This window comes from Vanellus vanellus (assembly GCF_965231255.1).
Source record: "Vanellus vanellus genome assembly, chromosome: 6".
Lineage (NCBI taxonomy): Eukaryota > Metazoa > Chordata > Aves > Charadriiformes > Charadriidae > Vanellus > Vanellus vanellus.
This window is the reverse complement of record NC_138911.1, coordinates 46803225-46820839: the sequence shown is the minus strand read 5'-3', so window position 1 is coordinate 46820839 and position 17615 is coordinate 46803225. Positions and strand designations below refer to the sequence as shown.

At 43.8% G+C, this 17615-nt stretch overlaps 1 protein-coding gene across 1 annotated transcript; it reads right to left on the bottom strand.

The window, feature by feature from the left end:
- Positions 1 to 355: 355 nt before the first annotated feature.
- On the bottom strand, positions 356 to 17325 carry LRRC74A (leucine rich repeat containing 74A; the record flags this gene model as incomplete). Its single annotated transcript, XM_082485746.1, has 13 exons — positions 356 to 431; positions 1702 to 1787; positions 2412 to 2519; positions 3696 to 3839; positions 7093 to 7188; positions 10709 to 10903; positions 11231 to 11316; positions 12985 to 13066; positions 13844 to 13893; positions 14308 to 14404; positions 15069 to 15176; positions 15792 to 15967; positions 17208 to 17325. 13 exons carry the CDS (start codon positions 17323 to 17325, stop codon positions 356 to 358), a joined length of 1422 nt encoding a protein of 473 aa, XP_082341872.1.
- Between the last annotated feature and the right edge of the window lie 290 nt (positions 17326 to 17615).

Here is a 17615-nt window from a genome sequence, read left to right as displayed (position 1 = left end):
CTTTGTCCATCTGCTCTCCCTCAAAAGGGGATAATAGAAGTAATGAGTTCTCTTGGTTTCCCCATTCTCGCTTTTTGTCTCTGTCTCTGCAAATAAATCAGTAGTAGTCAGCATGCAAAGTGAGACAGATTTGGTAACCAGCTTCAAAGGACCAATCTCTTCTGCCCTCAACCAAAAGAACCAGACTATAGGGACCTGCTGTGTAGTGGAACATCAACTTTATTTCTACATTCAATAACTTAGACTATCAGAGCTCCCTACTGTTGGGCCTCCCAAAGCCCAGGGCCACTCTGAGCTTTCTTCCAGTATTTCTCCTACAATCTTTCATTGTCTGACCTGCCTCCTTGCTTCATTTTTATGGCTCTTCCTTCTTTTCCTCCTCGATTTCCCCTTCCACAGGCTTCTGTGCTGGCTTCTGCTCTTTTAAGTGACTGATTGAAAAGAAAGAGGTGAACCAGTATTAATTTAGTAAAGTGAACCTTCCTGGTCATGTATCTTAAAGCTGCTGAGAGGACCTTGAGGAAACAGCCTGAGGTGGGAACAGTAAGGACAGCAAAGGTCACAACTCTTCTGACTATTGTCTACAAGGTGAATATTACCACTACCACACATGCTACAGTGCTAAAATGCATTAAGCAGCTACATAAGGAATAGATATTCGTATTTATTTTTCCCCACATATCAACTCAGCAGCATTAATGGCACCAAATGAAGTCTTTGCTGACCATTGGGTTTTAATTGTTCCTAATTTGCTTACTACTTAACCACAGTTCTGTAATTTGTGCCTAAAGTACTTGGGAACCCCGTGTAACCTCTGATTCAAGATTAACCAGGCTAAGGCCTGTTAGTGTCTGAGCATGGATGCTTTTAGTATGGCACCGATGTATGCGAAGGAATAAAGACCAGATCTAATGAAGTAATTCGCTTCTCTTTGAAAACATTAGGAAGATAAGAGGTGAAGATTTGCAAAATTGATCCATTGCTTCTAGCCTTAAAACTAGACTACAGCATGTATTTAAACCCATCAATATGTCCTAAGGGATGGGAATATTTGGGCATGATTAATTGGGCTTTCAGCTGATGAGTCACATGTCAGAACTGACGGGAAATCTAAGGAGAATTTTGGGTCCAATGACAAGCAGTTTAGCCTGCAGCGACTGACAACCTCCAAGGAGTTTGCTGCTGACTGCTCAGGCTCTCAGAACTTGGACATGATTGCTACAGGCACTAAGGAAGAGGCACTTTCAAGAGAATGAAAAGTTCTATAGTTTGAAGGTGGGTTTCCAGGGAAAACTAGGTCTCCTAAGAAGAAGGATCAGAGAGAAAGTAAAAAAAACAAGAATCCCTGAGGATGGAGGGAAAGGTCTGAAGGCACAGATATGCTGTCTTTGCAAATCTTACACTGGCTTCAGGGGGAGGAGAGTGTTGAGCTGATGCTTCTCACACAGGCTTATGAGCATGAATGAAAATGCCAACAGCTCTGAGATCCCTGCACTCTCACAGCAAGTTTATCAAGCAGAAAAATAAGACTGACTTCTAGTTTGACTCAGCAGGGCTTCTAAGCACGCAAGGTGTTATTTCACCCGAAAAACATATGTCCCTTCACCTTCTAAAGTGAATTAGGATATGTTTATTTGGTGTTGAGCCAGATTAAAAAAAAATAAAGACAAACCAAGACAGTAAGTGGAGTCATTCACTCACCTATAGTCTACAACCCCTGTCCGATTTCGGTCAAACTTGCGCACTAGTTCCTCAGTTTGGTCTCGATCCAGTGGAATGCTTGATTGCTAAGAGGATAACATAAATGTTAGCAAACCTGCATATTTTCAAGCAGAAAATCCTCCATATCATACTGGGACCCATCATCTTTTAAAGGTGAGCAGATGGCCTGGTGCATGGAAGAAGGGGTGGAAAAAATCCACAGTGTTGCTGGGGAGGCAATTTAACTCTTTTAGGATTAAAATAACATTTTTTTGCATTTTTTTTTTTAAAGCACCACGTCTGGCTGACTATTGCTACTGATCCCAAGCACCATGGTGGTTTTGGCAGGAAAAGAACTGTTTACTCAGTGTGTAGAGGCAAGGGTTTAACTGCCTCTTTTTCACTTTCCCTTAGCAGTAAGACATAGTTATCTATCAGGATCCTGTATATCCTATACAAACAGCTGACCTCTGTGATACACAAGGCTCCTGTGATACTGATGCCACCTGCAGTATTTATTGAATGTCATAGCATTTCTGTTGGGTTTCAACTTTTGTTCAGGGCTCAACTTTTGCAATGGGTGAATTTAATCTTTTGGTCTGAACAATGTTCAGCAGCAAGGCTGGCTGGTGGCTGTGCTGCAGCAGAGAGCTTTCCCCAGAGCAGTAACCTGCCAGAAGAGCATCCTGGCCCTGCTTTCAGAGGCATACCTGCATCATGGCTCTCCGGAAGGCTGCCACAGGGATCTTCATGTTTCCATCCTTGTCAATATTCCTAAAAAAGTCCCAGAGCTGTAGGTTGTGCTCTTTCAAGTAGTTCTAAGAAAAGCAGAGATAAAACATGGTCATAACCATGAAAAAGCTACTGATACCTGCCTCCAGCTCTCCCCTTATTCTTCTGTCACCCCGCCTTTGCTCAGCCTATCACTGAGATACGCGAGTCCATAACTCCTTGTGCAGCCACCCTATTGTCAGAACAAAATTCTTTTGTTCAGGTTAATCCCATTCTTCTCAGTTATACCTCCTTCTTCCCCTACCTTGAAATGGACTCTGTAGTAAACCTGTTTCTTCTGATAATTGTGTATGCTTATTTGATCCTTATCCCAGCAGCCACTGCTTGGCTAGGCTGTCTAATCCAGAGACAGTCCTCACCCCCAAATCTCTGATCACCTTAGTTTGTCTTTTCTGAATTCCTGTCTGCTTGAGTGAGGTCACATCTGAGTACTATACCTGCTGTTAAAAACTGCGAGGCATGCTAATGTGAGCGTCACTAGCTGTGAAGAACAGCAGCACTGTTTGATGTGAGCTAACGGCCAAAGCTTTTGCTTAAGTTTGTCTGAATCCGTATCTACAGTAAGGTCTCATTCAATTAGCTAAAAATCTGCACAGAAGCTAAGAAACGCAGTGAAGCTGGTAGTACAAAAGTGCTATTTAACTCAGCGATGCTGAAGTGCTTGCGTTGCCTTTCAGCAAGGAGGACAGCACCATCTGCTGCTATCCATAGAAATTACAGACCTTGAAAAGCTAAGTAGTTTTTATTGAGGACAGTATTTGATTGTAAGGTAATACCATATCCTACTTTTATGAAGCACATTAATTTTGATGCTAAAGCACAACTGTCAGTGAAAGGTTCTATGAAAGTCAGCTATTGTGCTGGGCTTGTGATGAGGATGGACATTGATTTGGATCAGACCTGAAATCAGTCACTGCGTTGTACACAGTGAGCAAGCATCTATTCAGATTCTTTTTTCCCCCAGTGCTTTCAAATCCCAAGACATTAGCTTCTGCTGAAGATCAAAGGATTTGCTTAGTCAGTCTGCGTGGAGTGAGATATGTGAACATTGTGACAGTCTTTGTGAATACACTTTTCTGAAGGAACTTGGCTGAATTTCCTACTTGGAAGAAAGCTTACCCCTTCCAACCTCCATCCCTCCGAGTACTCGAAGCATGTATTCTGTGTACAGGGGAGCTGTGGACCCAAATTCTGTAGCTCACCTGAATCACTTTAATGGGATTTGGATGCTGCTTGGGGATCTTGGTGATACAGCCTTCAATCTCACCATAGCTGACATGTAGTTCAGGATGCGTTTGACACACCAAATCCAGCAACTTGATGAAAGTTTTGTTCACCAACACATTCTGGTTCATAGGAGGAAGGAGAGTGCAGTCAGTGTGGACATCCAAAGAGCAACAAAGACTTGTTGTTGCACAGTTAATGGTGAAAATGTGCCATAGAGTTATGCAAAAATGAAAAAAAAATCATCCAAGGCCTAAAATTATTAGTATCTCCAGCAATAGCCTGGACAAGAAAGATGCACCTATCTGGGAAGGGTCTGGGTGTCTCCAGATGAAAAGAACTTTTGGTAAAGCTCTGTTTCATTGTGTAATCCTAATAGGAAGCTCCAGTTGGCAGTGCAAGACCTGACGTTTGTCTTTTCCTAAGAATTTCAAACAGGGTAGTGATAGCATTTCAGAGCTCACACGGTGAGTTTTCTGTCTTAGCACTTAAAGAATGGTCAGCAGCACAGGGTCCTGATTTAGGGGTTTGGGATATTAGTAAACTATCAATGCAAATATTATTGATGTCACTGTAATTTTTTCTTCAAAATCTAAGTTAAGACAAATTTGCCTTTGCCTTGACCTATCTTTTAAAAATGTGATTATGATTTTGCTCATAACCATGATGGGAGTTGTTCATGTATTATGTTAGTTATATATTTAATTGTTGGAAATTTCAAGGCAGTTCAGGAAATTCATGAAAGCTTCTGTTTTCTGTCATTGTGGGAGGTTGCCAAGTCGTCAATCACCGTATTTTTTCCCAAAGTTTATTTACAAAGTCTCTCAGTACATTCTTATAGCTTCCTTTTAGAAGCTTAAGATCTATGGCTCTTAAGATCCATCTTAGCTTATGATTTACCCTGCAGTGAGCTCTTGACTGTTATTACTCGAAGACAGTCTTGAATGAGTCTGTGTCTGGCTGGGTTTACTAGCTTGCATTCAGCACCAACAGTTTTATGAAGAAGCCATTCAGACATTGCTGCACTATGCACACTAGCAGAGTGCCCTCGTCCTGGGAACACAGCACAGGAAAGCTTGAGCTGGCTCTGCTGGCTGTCTCCAAGGCTTGCCAGCCTGGGCTTGACCCCATGAGAAAGCCAGTGGACCTCCAGTGCGGCCTCAGAAGCAGCACAGCCAAAGCACCGTGTCTGGCCTAACAAACCGTGCTGGGGTCGGGTGGCACCTGGAGGGGGGCAGCTTGTGCATTTCCGCATCTTTGACACAGTCAGTTCACAGTCCAGAAAAAGAACACACAGACAGCCGAAAAGAGATGGTTTTTTCTTTTGCACTGTGATGGGGAAGATGAGCGTGTCCTGGCTATGTTGATTTGTGACTGCTATAAAATATTTGATAGTATCCAAAAGTTGAAGCCCTATAAAGAGTAGATTATGAAAAGAATGTGGGGAACAATCACACTTAGAAATGTTGTCAAAAGTAACGAACTGTTGTTAAAAGCGTGCCTTTCTATTGCTTCGTCTTTGCTAGTGCTGTCAAACCCATTCAAAGTTTTCAAGACATGATCCTTATTCAAAATTCCTTTTATAGACACATTAATTATTCATTCTTTAAAAGTCAAGATAAACATTTATCACTGGGAAAAGAAGCAGAAGAGGCTTTTGTTTATGTCTTCCCTTAAGTTACCTATAAAAGATTAAAACCTTCACTAATTTCTTAAAGGTTTAAGACAGCATAAGATCTTTGGAGCTGTGTATTTGCAAATGCTCTGAATTGAAATGCAAGACTCCCTACATCACAGGTGGAATGAAATCTGTCAGACAGATTAGAAGTTTGCCTACAAGCATTTGACTGGAATACTGAAATGTCATTGTAAATTTATGCCATTGACCATTTATCTTGTGAAATGCCAGATAATTCAGACTTTTTGAACGGTGAAGTGAAGAGAGCATCTGTTAACTCTAAAGAGCAGAAATGCATAGTGAGATTTAGATTGGATTGAAGTTTCTTAATGTTCATTAACTCTTTGCCTCAAAATTTCTCAAGTGCCTCCTTTTAAATAAATGCATTTCAATAATTTTTTTGATTTCTCAGAATTTAGCTAAAATACATTACTCTTTCCAAGTTTATGAATTGTTTAGGTTATTAGTAACAAAACTAGCAGAACCATGTATACTTTAATGAAGTCCTCCACCCCCACACAGCCCGTTTTAGTTTTCCTTTGCAGAATAAGTCCTGACTCCTTGTAGGCTTGGCAAATAATTCTCTTTGATCTTAATTTATGCAGGAAAAATTGTCTGCCTTAGAGGAATGCCTGTTTTTCACATGATCTCTGTTGAAAGTCCTCGATAATCTCAGGAAAGAGCATAGATGAATATTATTTATTCTACATTATTCTAGTTTATTTCTTTAATACAGTATATACAGGACAAAGATACACATGCAGATGTAACTTAGATACAAACCATTACGTGAGTCTCCAAAACTGCCCATGAACTTTTTTTTAGCTTATTTCAAGTATGAACATATTATTTATGTTTCAAGTCCAAAACCTAATCTTTGTGAAAATGCTCTTTCTTTTAACCACGGTGGTCCCAAAGGTGGATGGAGGGCTCTGAGGCCCCTGATGCTTTCTGTAACTGCTCCCACGAAGCACCATTGTACAGATAGGAAGGCCAGGAGAGGACTGATGGTCTCTCCCCAGCATTGGTCTGCAATGCAACCCCTGCCCTCACTCTGGAGCTCAGAAGCATTTCTGGGTCTCCTATTTTAGAAGCAACAATATGTATGGTGCTCCCGACTTGCTACACAGGACCATACTAAGATTTGGCCTCTCTGATTTTTTTCCTTCCATAGCAGCCTTTTAATGGTTTGCTGTGGTTTTTTGTGGGTTTGTTTGTTTGTGGTTTTTTGTTTGTTTGGTTGGGTTTTTTTTGTTTTTTTTTTTAATAAAATTGCCTTGCTTTCAATGCCTTGAAGCATCCATCTTCTTCTATTCTTCATACATACTGACAGGGTATCAAAGCACTTCACAGTATCTAGCATCTTAGGCTACCCTGGAGGGAGACAGCTCAGGGGATGAGAATTCTCCAGTGGGGATTCAATCCTTATTCTTGTTCTGCTATTGCAAAATGGAAGGGAGTGAATTGTGGTGATACTACAGGCACCTTTCTCCAGAGCTAGACCAAAGTCCTGTAATTTCCACATGGGTTCTAGAAGGGCTGTCAAATGGTAGCCTGTTTTTATTAATGGCTGGGCATAAATGAAACAAACAGCAAGTCTCAAAACAGTTTTGGAAGGGGACAGCTCTGTGATCCACCCACTTCCTAAAAATGTTTAGTGTATGGTCCTGGAGGCTTTCCAGCACATAAGCTCTTACTGAGATGTTGATCTCCTCCATCATGGATTTGGGGTTCTTTCTGACAGATGTGACTAGTGCAGTGGCACCTTCCACAGTCAGGGGATTATTTGCCATCTGTAGAAGAAGAGACATAGATCCAGACATGGTGAAAGTGAGGATTTCATGCCCTGGCAGAAGGCATGCTGTAACTTCAAGGATTACCCTTTGTTCCCATTCTTCAGCAGGGCTGTAGAATAACTGTCATCCCTTTCCATGGGTTTGTCTGTTATCTCACCATCTCTTGTCTTTGTCCCACAAAACTCTACAATGCTACTTCCCAGTGGCATTGCCTTCTCAGCTTCTCTCGGTCTTCTTGTGTGAAATTCCATGTATCAGGTCCCTTACATCTCTCACTCACGAGTATGTGGTGTGGATCATGTTCAGTTACATGATGGGCAGAGGCTGAGGCAATGGACTGCATTTGAATGTGTGCTTGCTAGTAGGTCCCCTCTGGATGGGGATATGCCCCTCGAGACATTTCCCATACCCTTGGCTCCTCTTGGCAGTACCACAGATCAGAGCTTAAGCTGATCAGCTGCCTCTGGCCTACAGGGTCTAGCTACCTGGTATCATGGGGTTGGCATTGCCATGTGCATCTCTTAGTGTGAGAATAGCACCTCTCCCCCACCTTGGACTTCATGTGCACTCCCCACTCCCACTATTTGAAAGAAAACTTTCTTGGTTAACACTGGACAGCAGAAAGACATGTCCTCCTTTAAGTCCTTTGTGTTACCAGCTCCTAAGGCAATCTGTGCAGCTACACAGAGAGGAATGCCTTGGTGTAAGCTAGTGACCTTACCTCGAGCCACATTAAGAGCAAACAGACACATTTATTTACATAATCTAAAACAGCAGTCCCAAAGACTGGTGTGGTTGCAGTGATTTACAAGGACAGGGGTGTCCCAAGGCACACCTACATGAACAGCTTTAAAGATGCCCCTCAACCACCATACTGCCATTTTCAGGCTCTCAGGGTGGTGATGTTAGATCTAGCTGAGAATGCAGCTCGTAAGCTAGCTGACTTCTCCGAGCTCCGAGAGAATTATCTTGGATTTAGAAGACCTGTTTGTTAGCTCTCAACCCTAACCTCTGAAGTCAGCTTGGCAAGTCATTCAGTTTTGCCCTTTCCAGAATTATTGATCCCTAGTTTACTAGAAGGCAGTTTTGGCTTTCTTTTCCCAGGACTTGATAATATTCCTCTCCTTTAGGTAATGCATTGTCCTGACATAGCAATGACAGTTTATCCAGTGTTTGAATAAATTTTTAGTAAATCATTAACACACTGAGAAAGGCACACTGTTGCTCACCTGTAAACTTCAGTGTGAACCTTTGCCTTAGGTTGAGATACATATTATGTGTACATATGCATTTGGCCCACAGGAGGGCCAAAGCTCAACTAGAACTTAATCTGACTGCTGCTGTAAAAGACTATAAAAAATGTTTCTATAAATGCATTAGCAACAAAAGGAGGACTAAAGAGAATGTCCATTCTTTATTGGATGTGGGGGGAAATGTAGTGACCAAGGCTGAGGAAAAGGCTGAGGTACTTAATGCCTTCTTTGCCTCAGTCTTTAATAGCAAGACCAGTTTTCCTCTGGGTACCCAGCCCCCTGAGCTGGAAGACAAGGACGAGGAGCAGAATGAACCTCCCATAATCCGAGAGGAAATGGTTGACCTGCTCCACCACTTAGACACACACAGATCTATGGGATCAGATGGGATCCACCAAAGGGTACTGAGGGAGCTGGCAGAAGTGCTTACGAAGCCACTTTCCATCATTTATCAGAAGTCCCGGCTAACCGGCGAGGTCTCAGTTGACTGGAAGACAGCAAATGTGACACACATCTACAAGAAGGGCCAGAAGGAGGATCCAGGCCTGTCAGTCTGACCTCAGTGCTGGGGAAGCTTATGGAGCAGATCACCTTGAGTGCCATTATGTGACACATACAGGACAACCAGGTGATCAGACCCAGTCAGCATGGGTTTAAGAAAGGCAGGTCCTGCTTGACTAACCTGATCCCCTTCTATGATAAGGTGGCCCATGTAGCAGACAAGGGAAAGGCTGTGGATGTTGTCTAGACTTTAGTAAAGCTTTTGACACCATTTTCCACAGCATTCTCCTGGAGAAATTGGCTGCTCATGGCTTGGATGGGCATACTCTTAACTGGGTAAAAAAAATAAGATGGATGTCTGGGCCCAAAGAGTGGTGGTGAATGGAATTAAATCCAGTTGGTGGCTGGTCACAAGTGGTGTTCCCCAGGGCTCATTATTGGGGCCTGTTCTGCTTAATATCTTTATCAATGGTCTGGATGAGGGGATCGAGTGCACCCTCAGTAAGTTTGCAGATGACACCAAGTTGGGTGGGAGTTTTGATCTGTTTGAGGGTAGAAAGGCTCTACAGAGGGATCTGGACAGGCTGAATCGATGGGCTGAGGCCAATGGTATGAGGTTCAACAAGGCCAAGTGCCTGGTCCTGCACTTGGGTCACAACAACCCCATGCAGTGCTACAGGCTTGGGGAGGAGTGGCTGGAAAACTGCCTGGCAGGGAAGGACCTGGGGGTATTGGTCAACAGCCAACTGAAGAGGCAGTGTGCCCAGGTGGCCAAGAAGGCCAATAATATCCTGGCTTGTATTAGAAATAGTAAGGTGAACAGGACTAGGGAATTGATTGTTCCCCTGTACTCGGCATTGATGAGGCTGTATCTTGAGTACTTTGTTCAGTTTTGGGCCCCTCACTACAGGAGGAACATTGAGGTTCTGGAGTGTGTCCAGAGAAGGGCAACAAAGCTGGTGAGGGGTCTAGAGCACAAGTCTTATGAGGAGTTGCTGAGGGAACTGGGGTTGTTTAGTCTGGAGAAAGGAGGCTGAGGGGAGACCTTATCACTCTCTACAACTACCTGAAAGGAAGTTGGAGTGAGGTGGGTGTTGGTCTCTTCTCCCAAGTCACAGGCAATAGGACAGGAGGAAATGGCCTCAAGTTGCACCAGGGGAGGTTTAGATTGGATATAAGGAAAAATTTCTTCAATTAAGGGGTTCTCAAGCATTGGAACAAGCAGCCCAGGGAAGCGGTTGAATCGCCATCCCTGGAGGGATGTGTAGATGTGGTGCTGAGGGACATGGTTTAGTGGTAACTTGGCAGTGCTAGATTAACTGTTGGACTTGATGATCTTGAATGTCTTTTCCAGCTAAAACAATTCTATGGTTCTATGCTATATGTACCTTCACAGCTACATTTTACATTTATATGCAGACCTGTTGAATGCCTAGGCTCTCTGCTAGACATGTTGAATGCCTAGGTTCTCACTTGACTGAGACTAGACATAACAGGAATCAACCACTTTGGGGTGATAATGGGTGTGAGGTTATGCCAAGTCAGTCCTTGGGCGATTTTTTGAGGGAACAGTGCAATTTAGTTGCCCTGGAAGAAATTCATGGGATAGAATTTCCTTCCGCTCTTCTCACCTTCAACCCAGAGCAATAGTCATTTCCTCCAGTTCTAGCTCAGACAGCTCACCTCTGTCGTCTGTCCCTTCTGACTCAGATCTTTCTACTCCCTCTGTTTATTCCTTTAGTTATGCCTGGGCTGTATTTTACCTTCAGGATTTTGAGTTTTTCATTGACTTCAAGGCCCCTGCAGAGCTTCTTGGCTCCCTCATTGGTGATCTGGTTGTTGCTGATGTCCAGGTGAACAAGCACGTTATTGACTTTGAGAGCTTCTCCTAGGGCCAGTGCTCCCTCGTTGCCAATGCCGTTCCAAGAAAGACTGAGTATTTTCAGTGTACCATTGCCCTCCAGGGAGAGAAGAGGGATCTTAGCTACCGCACACTCATCTTCCACTCTACCCTTTCTTGCCTGGCTGAGTCAGGAGCATCCCTCAAGTCACACCCAGGCACCCCAATGAATCCAACATCTCTGCAATGTCATCAGGCTCTTTCCATCCAACTAAACCACTTTAATCTCTCTCTGTGGCGCTTTCTGCCACTGTCAGTAGGATGAGCCTTGCTAGGGCTACTGAACCCTGCCCAGACCTCAAGGATCTGAGTTTCCAATCAGTGTTTCCACCAGCTCCTGGTAATAATCACTGTGAAGGGTATCACAAAACAGGGACATTCCTACCCTGAGACCTCTGCTCAGTGCTTCTGTCCCATTCCTCCTCAGGTGGTTCCAGCTCAGGTCCAGAATCTCCAGTGTTGTGTTGCTGGCTAGGAGAGAGAAACTGAAGCATTAGCTCATGAAGAATAGTCTGGACACAGCTGCTGACCCACGCTTGGGGACTAAAAGAAAGTTTGCTGGGGGTTCAGCAACAGCCTTCATTGATTGCAGCAGGAAGAACCTGTGCATACAGTCTTTGCTGTCCACAGCACACAAAGAACAGAGAATGGGCTGTTGATCACAAGCAGAAAGGGAACACACTGTTTTTTTTTTTTTCCTTCTGTCTTAAACAAAAAATAAGTTGTGAAGGAGGAAGGCAGAGAGAGGGAGAATTTCTTATATTAATAGACACTCTGTTTCTCACTGTGAAAAATGGCTGGATTCTCCTTGCCACATCTAAAATATTAAGACTCACTTTGCGTATGTTTGATTAGCAGAAGAGAGGAATTCAGCTTTGTATGGTAGCTGTGCCCAGCTGTATATGTGCCAGTGCCAATTCACATGCATAGCACACCTCGCAGTGTAAGTTCTACTTGGAGCAGGGTACGTGTGAATTCATTTGTGTCTACTGCGACACTGGGAGGGGTAGCACTTGCTGCCAACACTTGCTTCTCATTCTCAGAGAGAATTTCTTATCCAGATTTTCCATGGATGGGAGGTTGGATGGAGGCAGATGGTGAGTTTAGCTGACTTAAAAATACTTCTTTAAGAAACAAACCAGAAAAGGAACAGATTCTGCAGTAATCTCTGCTGCTTCTGCCTCAAGTGAGCATGAAGAAGAGAAGAGCTGTAAGACCTTTAAGCTCAGAGAGGCATTTTTATTGGCTGGGAAGGTCACAAGTTTTAGTCTGATCTCTGCATTGCCTGCAAGCTTGTCCAAGGCAGGGGCACAGTGCCTTGTCCTCACTGCAGTTTTAGTTGATCCATCTTTTAAAGACATCAACTGTAATTAGAAAGAGGTTCTTATCAGTGGAAATACTGAACCAGGAGAAGGAAAGCGTTAATTAAACTGAAGACACTGTGTTACTGAAATGGTCAAGAAACACTGCTCACAGCACGGGCGTGTTGGAGATACTAAGGGAAGAAGAGCTATCACATATTCATTCAAGTCTTTTCTGCTGTGCTAATAGCACCTGAGATCACTGAAGGGCAGTAACTGTTTTGTTTGCTTTCCCTCTCCAGGGCTCCTAGCACACTCTGAATCTCACTTTGTCTCAACAGATAAATTAGGCAGCTTAATTTTATTTCTTCCTAATCTGTTTCCCTTGCTGCTTGCTGTGCGATGGCTCAAACCATTAGGGTTTGGGCTACTTAAGAAAAATTGAAATCACGCCTGAACTTTGTAATCAAAAGCTTAAAACAAACAACAGTTCTGATCCTATTAGATTTTAGTAAAATCCAATTTCTGCTTTATACTCCCTGAGGGACTTCTCTTTCATCTCTCTTCTCTCTGACCCAGACTGTGCTGTTACTGTGGTTTCTCATCCTGCATTTGTGTTCTGATACATTAGTCATAGTTACTGGAGTCACCTGTGGTGATGAGGGTGAGCCTGTGGACTAGGCAGGAAGCTCTAAATCTGGGTGCCCCATCTTTTGTACCACCCACCAGAACATGGGGCATTTTTGCTGGAGAAGGAAATACACGTTCACTGTGCTGAAGCCATCAAGTCCCCCAGTGCCTGTACTCCTCGCTTTCTGGGAGTAATAAATTAAGTTACCGAGCATCTGTCCCAGAAGCTGTCCTCCCTTCTCAGAGAACTCATTGTGGCTGAGATCCAGCTCCTTCACTTGATAATTGCCCTGCAGAGAGACAAATGTGCAGAGACGATGAGATTTAGTCAGCTGCAACCAGCTGCCGCACCAAGGTCCCCACATGAGGATGAAACAGAGGGATATCAGACACACTTTAGTGCATGGGAGATCATCAGCACGTGGATTGTGGCACTGCCTGTCCCAAACAAAGCTCTGTCAGGTATATAACGTCACAGTGATTATCTTCCCAAAACAGCAAAAGCAATGGGATTTTGTGCTGTGCAAACTTCCCTCACACAACTCATGTCTGGCCTGCACCACATCCTGCATTGCTGTTCCTGTCCCTATTTCACTCCCACCATTGCACCCTGACCAAGACCACTGTCTGCTATCAGGTCAAGGCCTTGCTTCAGGGCAACTTCTGGTGGTGCCAAATGATGCAGAGGCTTTGAGACAGGAATTAATCAGAGAAGTCAAGCATCTTCTTTTTAATGCAGAATTGCAAAATGATAGCAAGTTGGGTTACCTATGCTTCTTTAAATTTTGTTGTCACCCGGATGTCATTCTTTACACAGTCCTGAAGGTTTCTTTCCTGGCCAGACTCACACAGCTGTCTTGAGAAAATGTTAATGCAGTCCATCCTGCTCCGTATCCTCCCAGGCTCTCTCATTTCTTAAGTAAGCAAGAGGCACTTAGCAGAATTATGCCAGGAAATCATATGGGCATTGCCAAGTGAAAACATGCCCAGTGAGCAGGAGCTTCAAGATGAGGAGAGCCTGTTACACAGCCAGGGCTGCAAATGACCGTGGATTTCAGGTAACTCACCATTAATGCCTCAGCAAAGTATGGTGCAGTCTCCTCTCCAAAGTTGTTTCCTGGGGAGGAAAAGTATGTTAACAGTGTGCTGATCTCTCCCGTGGTGCTGTGCTGGGATCTGCAGGAAGCTGTGCTTTTAGGTGGAACCTCCAGTTAATCATGGCTCTGTCAGGCTGGAAGAAGTTAGTCACTATTCCACTTTGCTCCATAGACTAGGATTACCCCAAGGTGTGGGAGACACTTCATTACATCTTCTTGTAAGGGACTGGTTTTCGGAGGTGCTGGAGGTTGAGCAGGCCAAATATTTAATCACATCACTATAAACCTACATTCCACTGTTACTCTAGGTAACTGAGAGACATACCTGAGAGACTGATTTTGCCCATAGTCTGACTAATAATCTCAGGATGAGAGACTGGAATGAAACACATGTTATTTCATTTCCACTGCCATCACTGTTACATACAGCCCACCTGAGAGCTGAAGAGCATGGAGGTAGGACAAGTTATCCAAAAGCAAACTGGCAATGGCCTCGGCTCCTGCTGTGTCTAGGTGGTTATTGGAGATGTTCTGGAAAGAAAGAAAGGAGGATAAAAAAGATTAGTTCAAAGAATAAATTAGCTTTATTGTCCTCCTAATGCCCAAGATATCAAGGGAGTAATGCAAGACGAGCAATATGAGAAATGTCAGCCAGACAGTAATTAACATGTGAGTTATAGGTTCATCTAACCCTCTATTCTTCCTAACAGGAATAAAGCCCTACAGCCATCAGTTTCACATGGGTCTTTGTCTTCAGTGAACCAAGAGGCATTTGGCCAAGAATCTTTTCTTCCAGTGTAACAAAGATCCCATAGCCTATCAAAATGCGTTTTGTATACCTCAGTTTCAGATCGAAGGAACATTCCTACCAGTTCATATCTGAAAGTTTTGCATTATTCCCTTAATCTGTTTAGAGAGGTTTCCCCAGGTCATATTGGAGAATGGAAGTTCCTGACCAAAACATTTTTCCATTGGCTAAGCATGAACTAGAAAGACTTCGTTATGGTAATTATTATCACATCTGCTAATGAAGAGAAAAGTTCCAGGCTCAACAGACTGCCATCACATGCACACTTCTGCTTTTCAGAAGCTTGTACTTTTCAAAAGTAGAGCAGCATAAAATATAATGACTTTCAGAATGTGAATATTTTTGCATGGGAACAATGGTTATTTGGTTAAAATCGTAATTGTGTACCAGTTCTTGAAGGGAGGAATTCTCTCGTAGCATCTCTGCTATGCATATGGCTCCTTCTGCCAGAATGCAGTTGTCTTCCAACTCTAGATGGGTGACAGTTGCATTGGACTGGGAAGACACAAAGGTAAACAAAGACGCACAAAAAACCTGCTGAAAAGTTAATGAAGTCAGTTCAACAGACACTGGACATTTCCTCCAAACCTCAGAAAGCATTGCAGATGCTGAGTAGGACAGTGATCAGGGGACATAGCAGAGCCATGGCAGTGGGAGTTGGCGTACAAAAGAGATGCTTTTTGGAGAGGTTTTGAGTGGGTAGGACTTTCCATTTTTTTCTGCCAGCCTGGAGACCCAGGTTGAGATCCAAGCTCCAATTCAGGTATCCTGGGCCTATCCATTGGTGAGTGTAGTGCATCCTTACGCAGGACCCAGAGTGGGGCATACCAATTCCTCCAGCCCTATCTCTGGCTCCTAACCCCTGGTTAGGAGCACTGGGGACTTGTGTCCCATGGAAAAGCATCAGTTTGCTCTTGGGGGTAACTCTAGCAATGGCCAGCAATTGCCCCACAAGACTTTACTGTTCAGGGGATGCTCAGAGCTCCTATGGGGAAGATAAATGACTTTTTCTCTCACACTGTGTACTCAGTGATGGTTTTCAGGCCTGAGAGAGGCCTAAAATGACTATTGTTCTTCGGAACAATGGCCCCACTCTTACTGGCTACTCACCACCAGAGCAATAGCAATGGCTTTGACACCTTTGGGTCCTAGACCATGGTGGTTCAGATTTATATAAGGCTTGGCCAAGTTCTGAATAAAGTGTGAGACAGGCACCACCTCCATCAGCCTGCATGCTTCCAAGTACAGCTCTGTGCTTGTAATGCCCACAAACGTCTTCTCAGGATCTACAGAGAAAAAGTATATTGATGAGTGGTGCATTCAATGTCCTCCCTCCTCTTTTAAATAAATTAAGTAACTTAGTAAAATTAAGTAACAGAATGCAACGACAGTAGGGTTTTACTTTTAAAACCAGGGTTATCATCCCCTGGTTCTCCCCATTCCTTTATCCTAGACCCCCAAGAGTTAATGTGTCCTCCTTGCTTCTCCATTTGGCATCCAGTGACTTGCTGTAGCTTCTCACCAGTCTGCAATGTGACTAAACCTTTCTTAGTGTAATTGAGAATTCTTGACATCAGGCAAAACATTTTCATCTTTTTTTTTTCCTTAAAAATCTTAATTGAAGCATGCAGCTGATATTGCCAGCAGAGCTAGGGCAGCTCAGAACATTTTGGCTTACAACCAGCAGAAAGAATCCCAGCATTCTCATCTTGGCCATTGGGTGTTGTTGACACAGCTGCAGTGAGACATATCAGTGCAGCTGGCGGCTGTATTTCCACAAAACCCTGTCATTTGGAATTCCTTCATCAAACCCCATACTTAGAGCTCATATTTCTTGATGTTGTTATATGCATTCAATGGTCTGACCTCAAGACAAATTTCCCTCTCGTCAAAGCCATTTTCCAGTTCAATCTGAGGCCTCTAACAAAAATGTCTTTTTTTTTCTTGCATTCTTATGGGTTTTTATTTTCCTTCCATTTATAACAAGTTAAAAAGTTCTTATCCTAAATTATGGACAAATCCTACTGTTATAAAAATGTGTGCAAGACTTGTTTAGCCAGAGGACTGACTTTACTAGGCAGGAGATAAGAGGAGAGCCACGAGAAAAGTCTAGGACAGTTGTGGCAAACCTATGGTACGCAGACCGCGATTGCTATGCAGTGTTTCATCAGGAGCACAAAAACAGGGCCTCAGTCCCATTACTGGTTTCAGCTAGCTGCTCCTGCTGCCCAGGCAGCGGGCTGGTCTGGTAACATTGGTTATTAAGGACGAGAGGAGAGAAAAAGGAACAAAGGAATAGTCATGGTCTATAGAAAGCAGTTGAAGGAAGATGCTTGGCATCAAAGGGAGAGCCCTTAGAGGGAAATTCATCCACCCCACCTTTATCAATTGCCAGATTATGTGTGATTGTCAGGACCCTGGCCGAGTTGTGTCTTTGGTCTCCATTTTGGATACATACCAGTTGGTAGGTACAGCTCTGACTGTAAGAGAAAGGCTAGTGAGGGCAGATTGTGAAAAAACATTCACCTTCAACCTCTAGGTCGGTGTCAGAGCCTTCAGAGACCTCCTCTGCTGAGGTGTCAGCCAGCGACACAGACTCTGGAGCCTCACTGGTATTGGACGTCTCTTCATTCTGGTCTGCCATCCAAACAGATTCATTTAGTCAATGCAAGCCCAGCAGAGATGTGACTCCCTGGATGTGACAGACCTCCCACTGCTCTCACTGAAGCCTGTGCCCCTCTGCGACATGCTGCAGATGCACTCCTTCCCCAGCCCTGCTTCATGCCCACCGCTCCCTAGGCATTGTACGCATGTGGTGCTGGCCCTGGTGTGGGCATGGGCTCACTCTGAGGCTGCAGATCTGCACAACGGCCATGGCTTGGCAGCTTTCAGAAAAAGCCCTCCCCAGACTCTGCAGCCCATGTGCAGGGGACT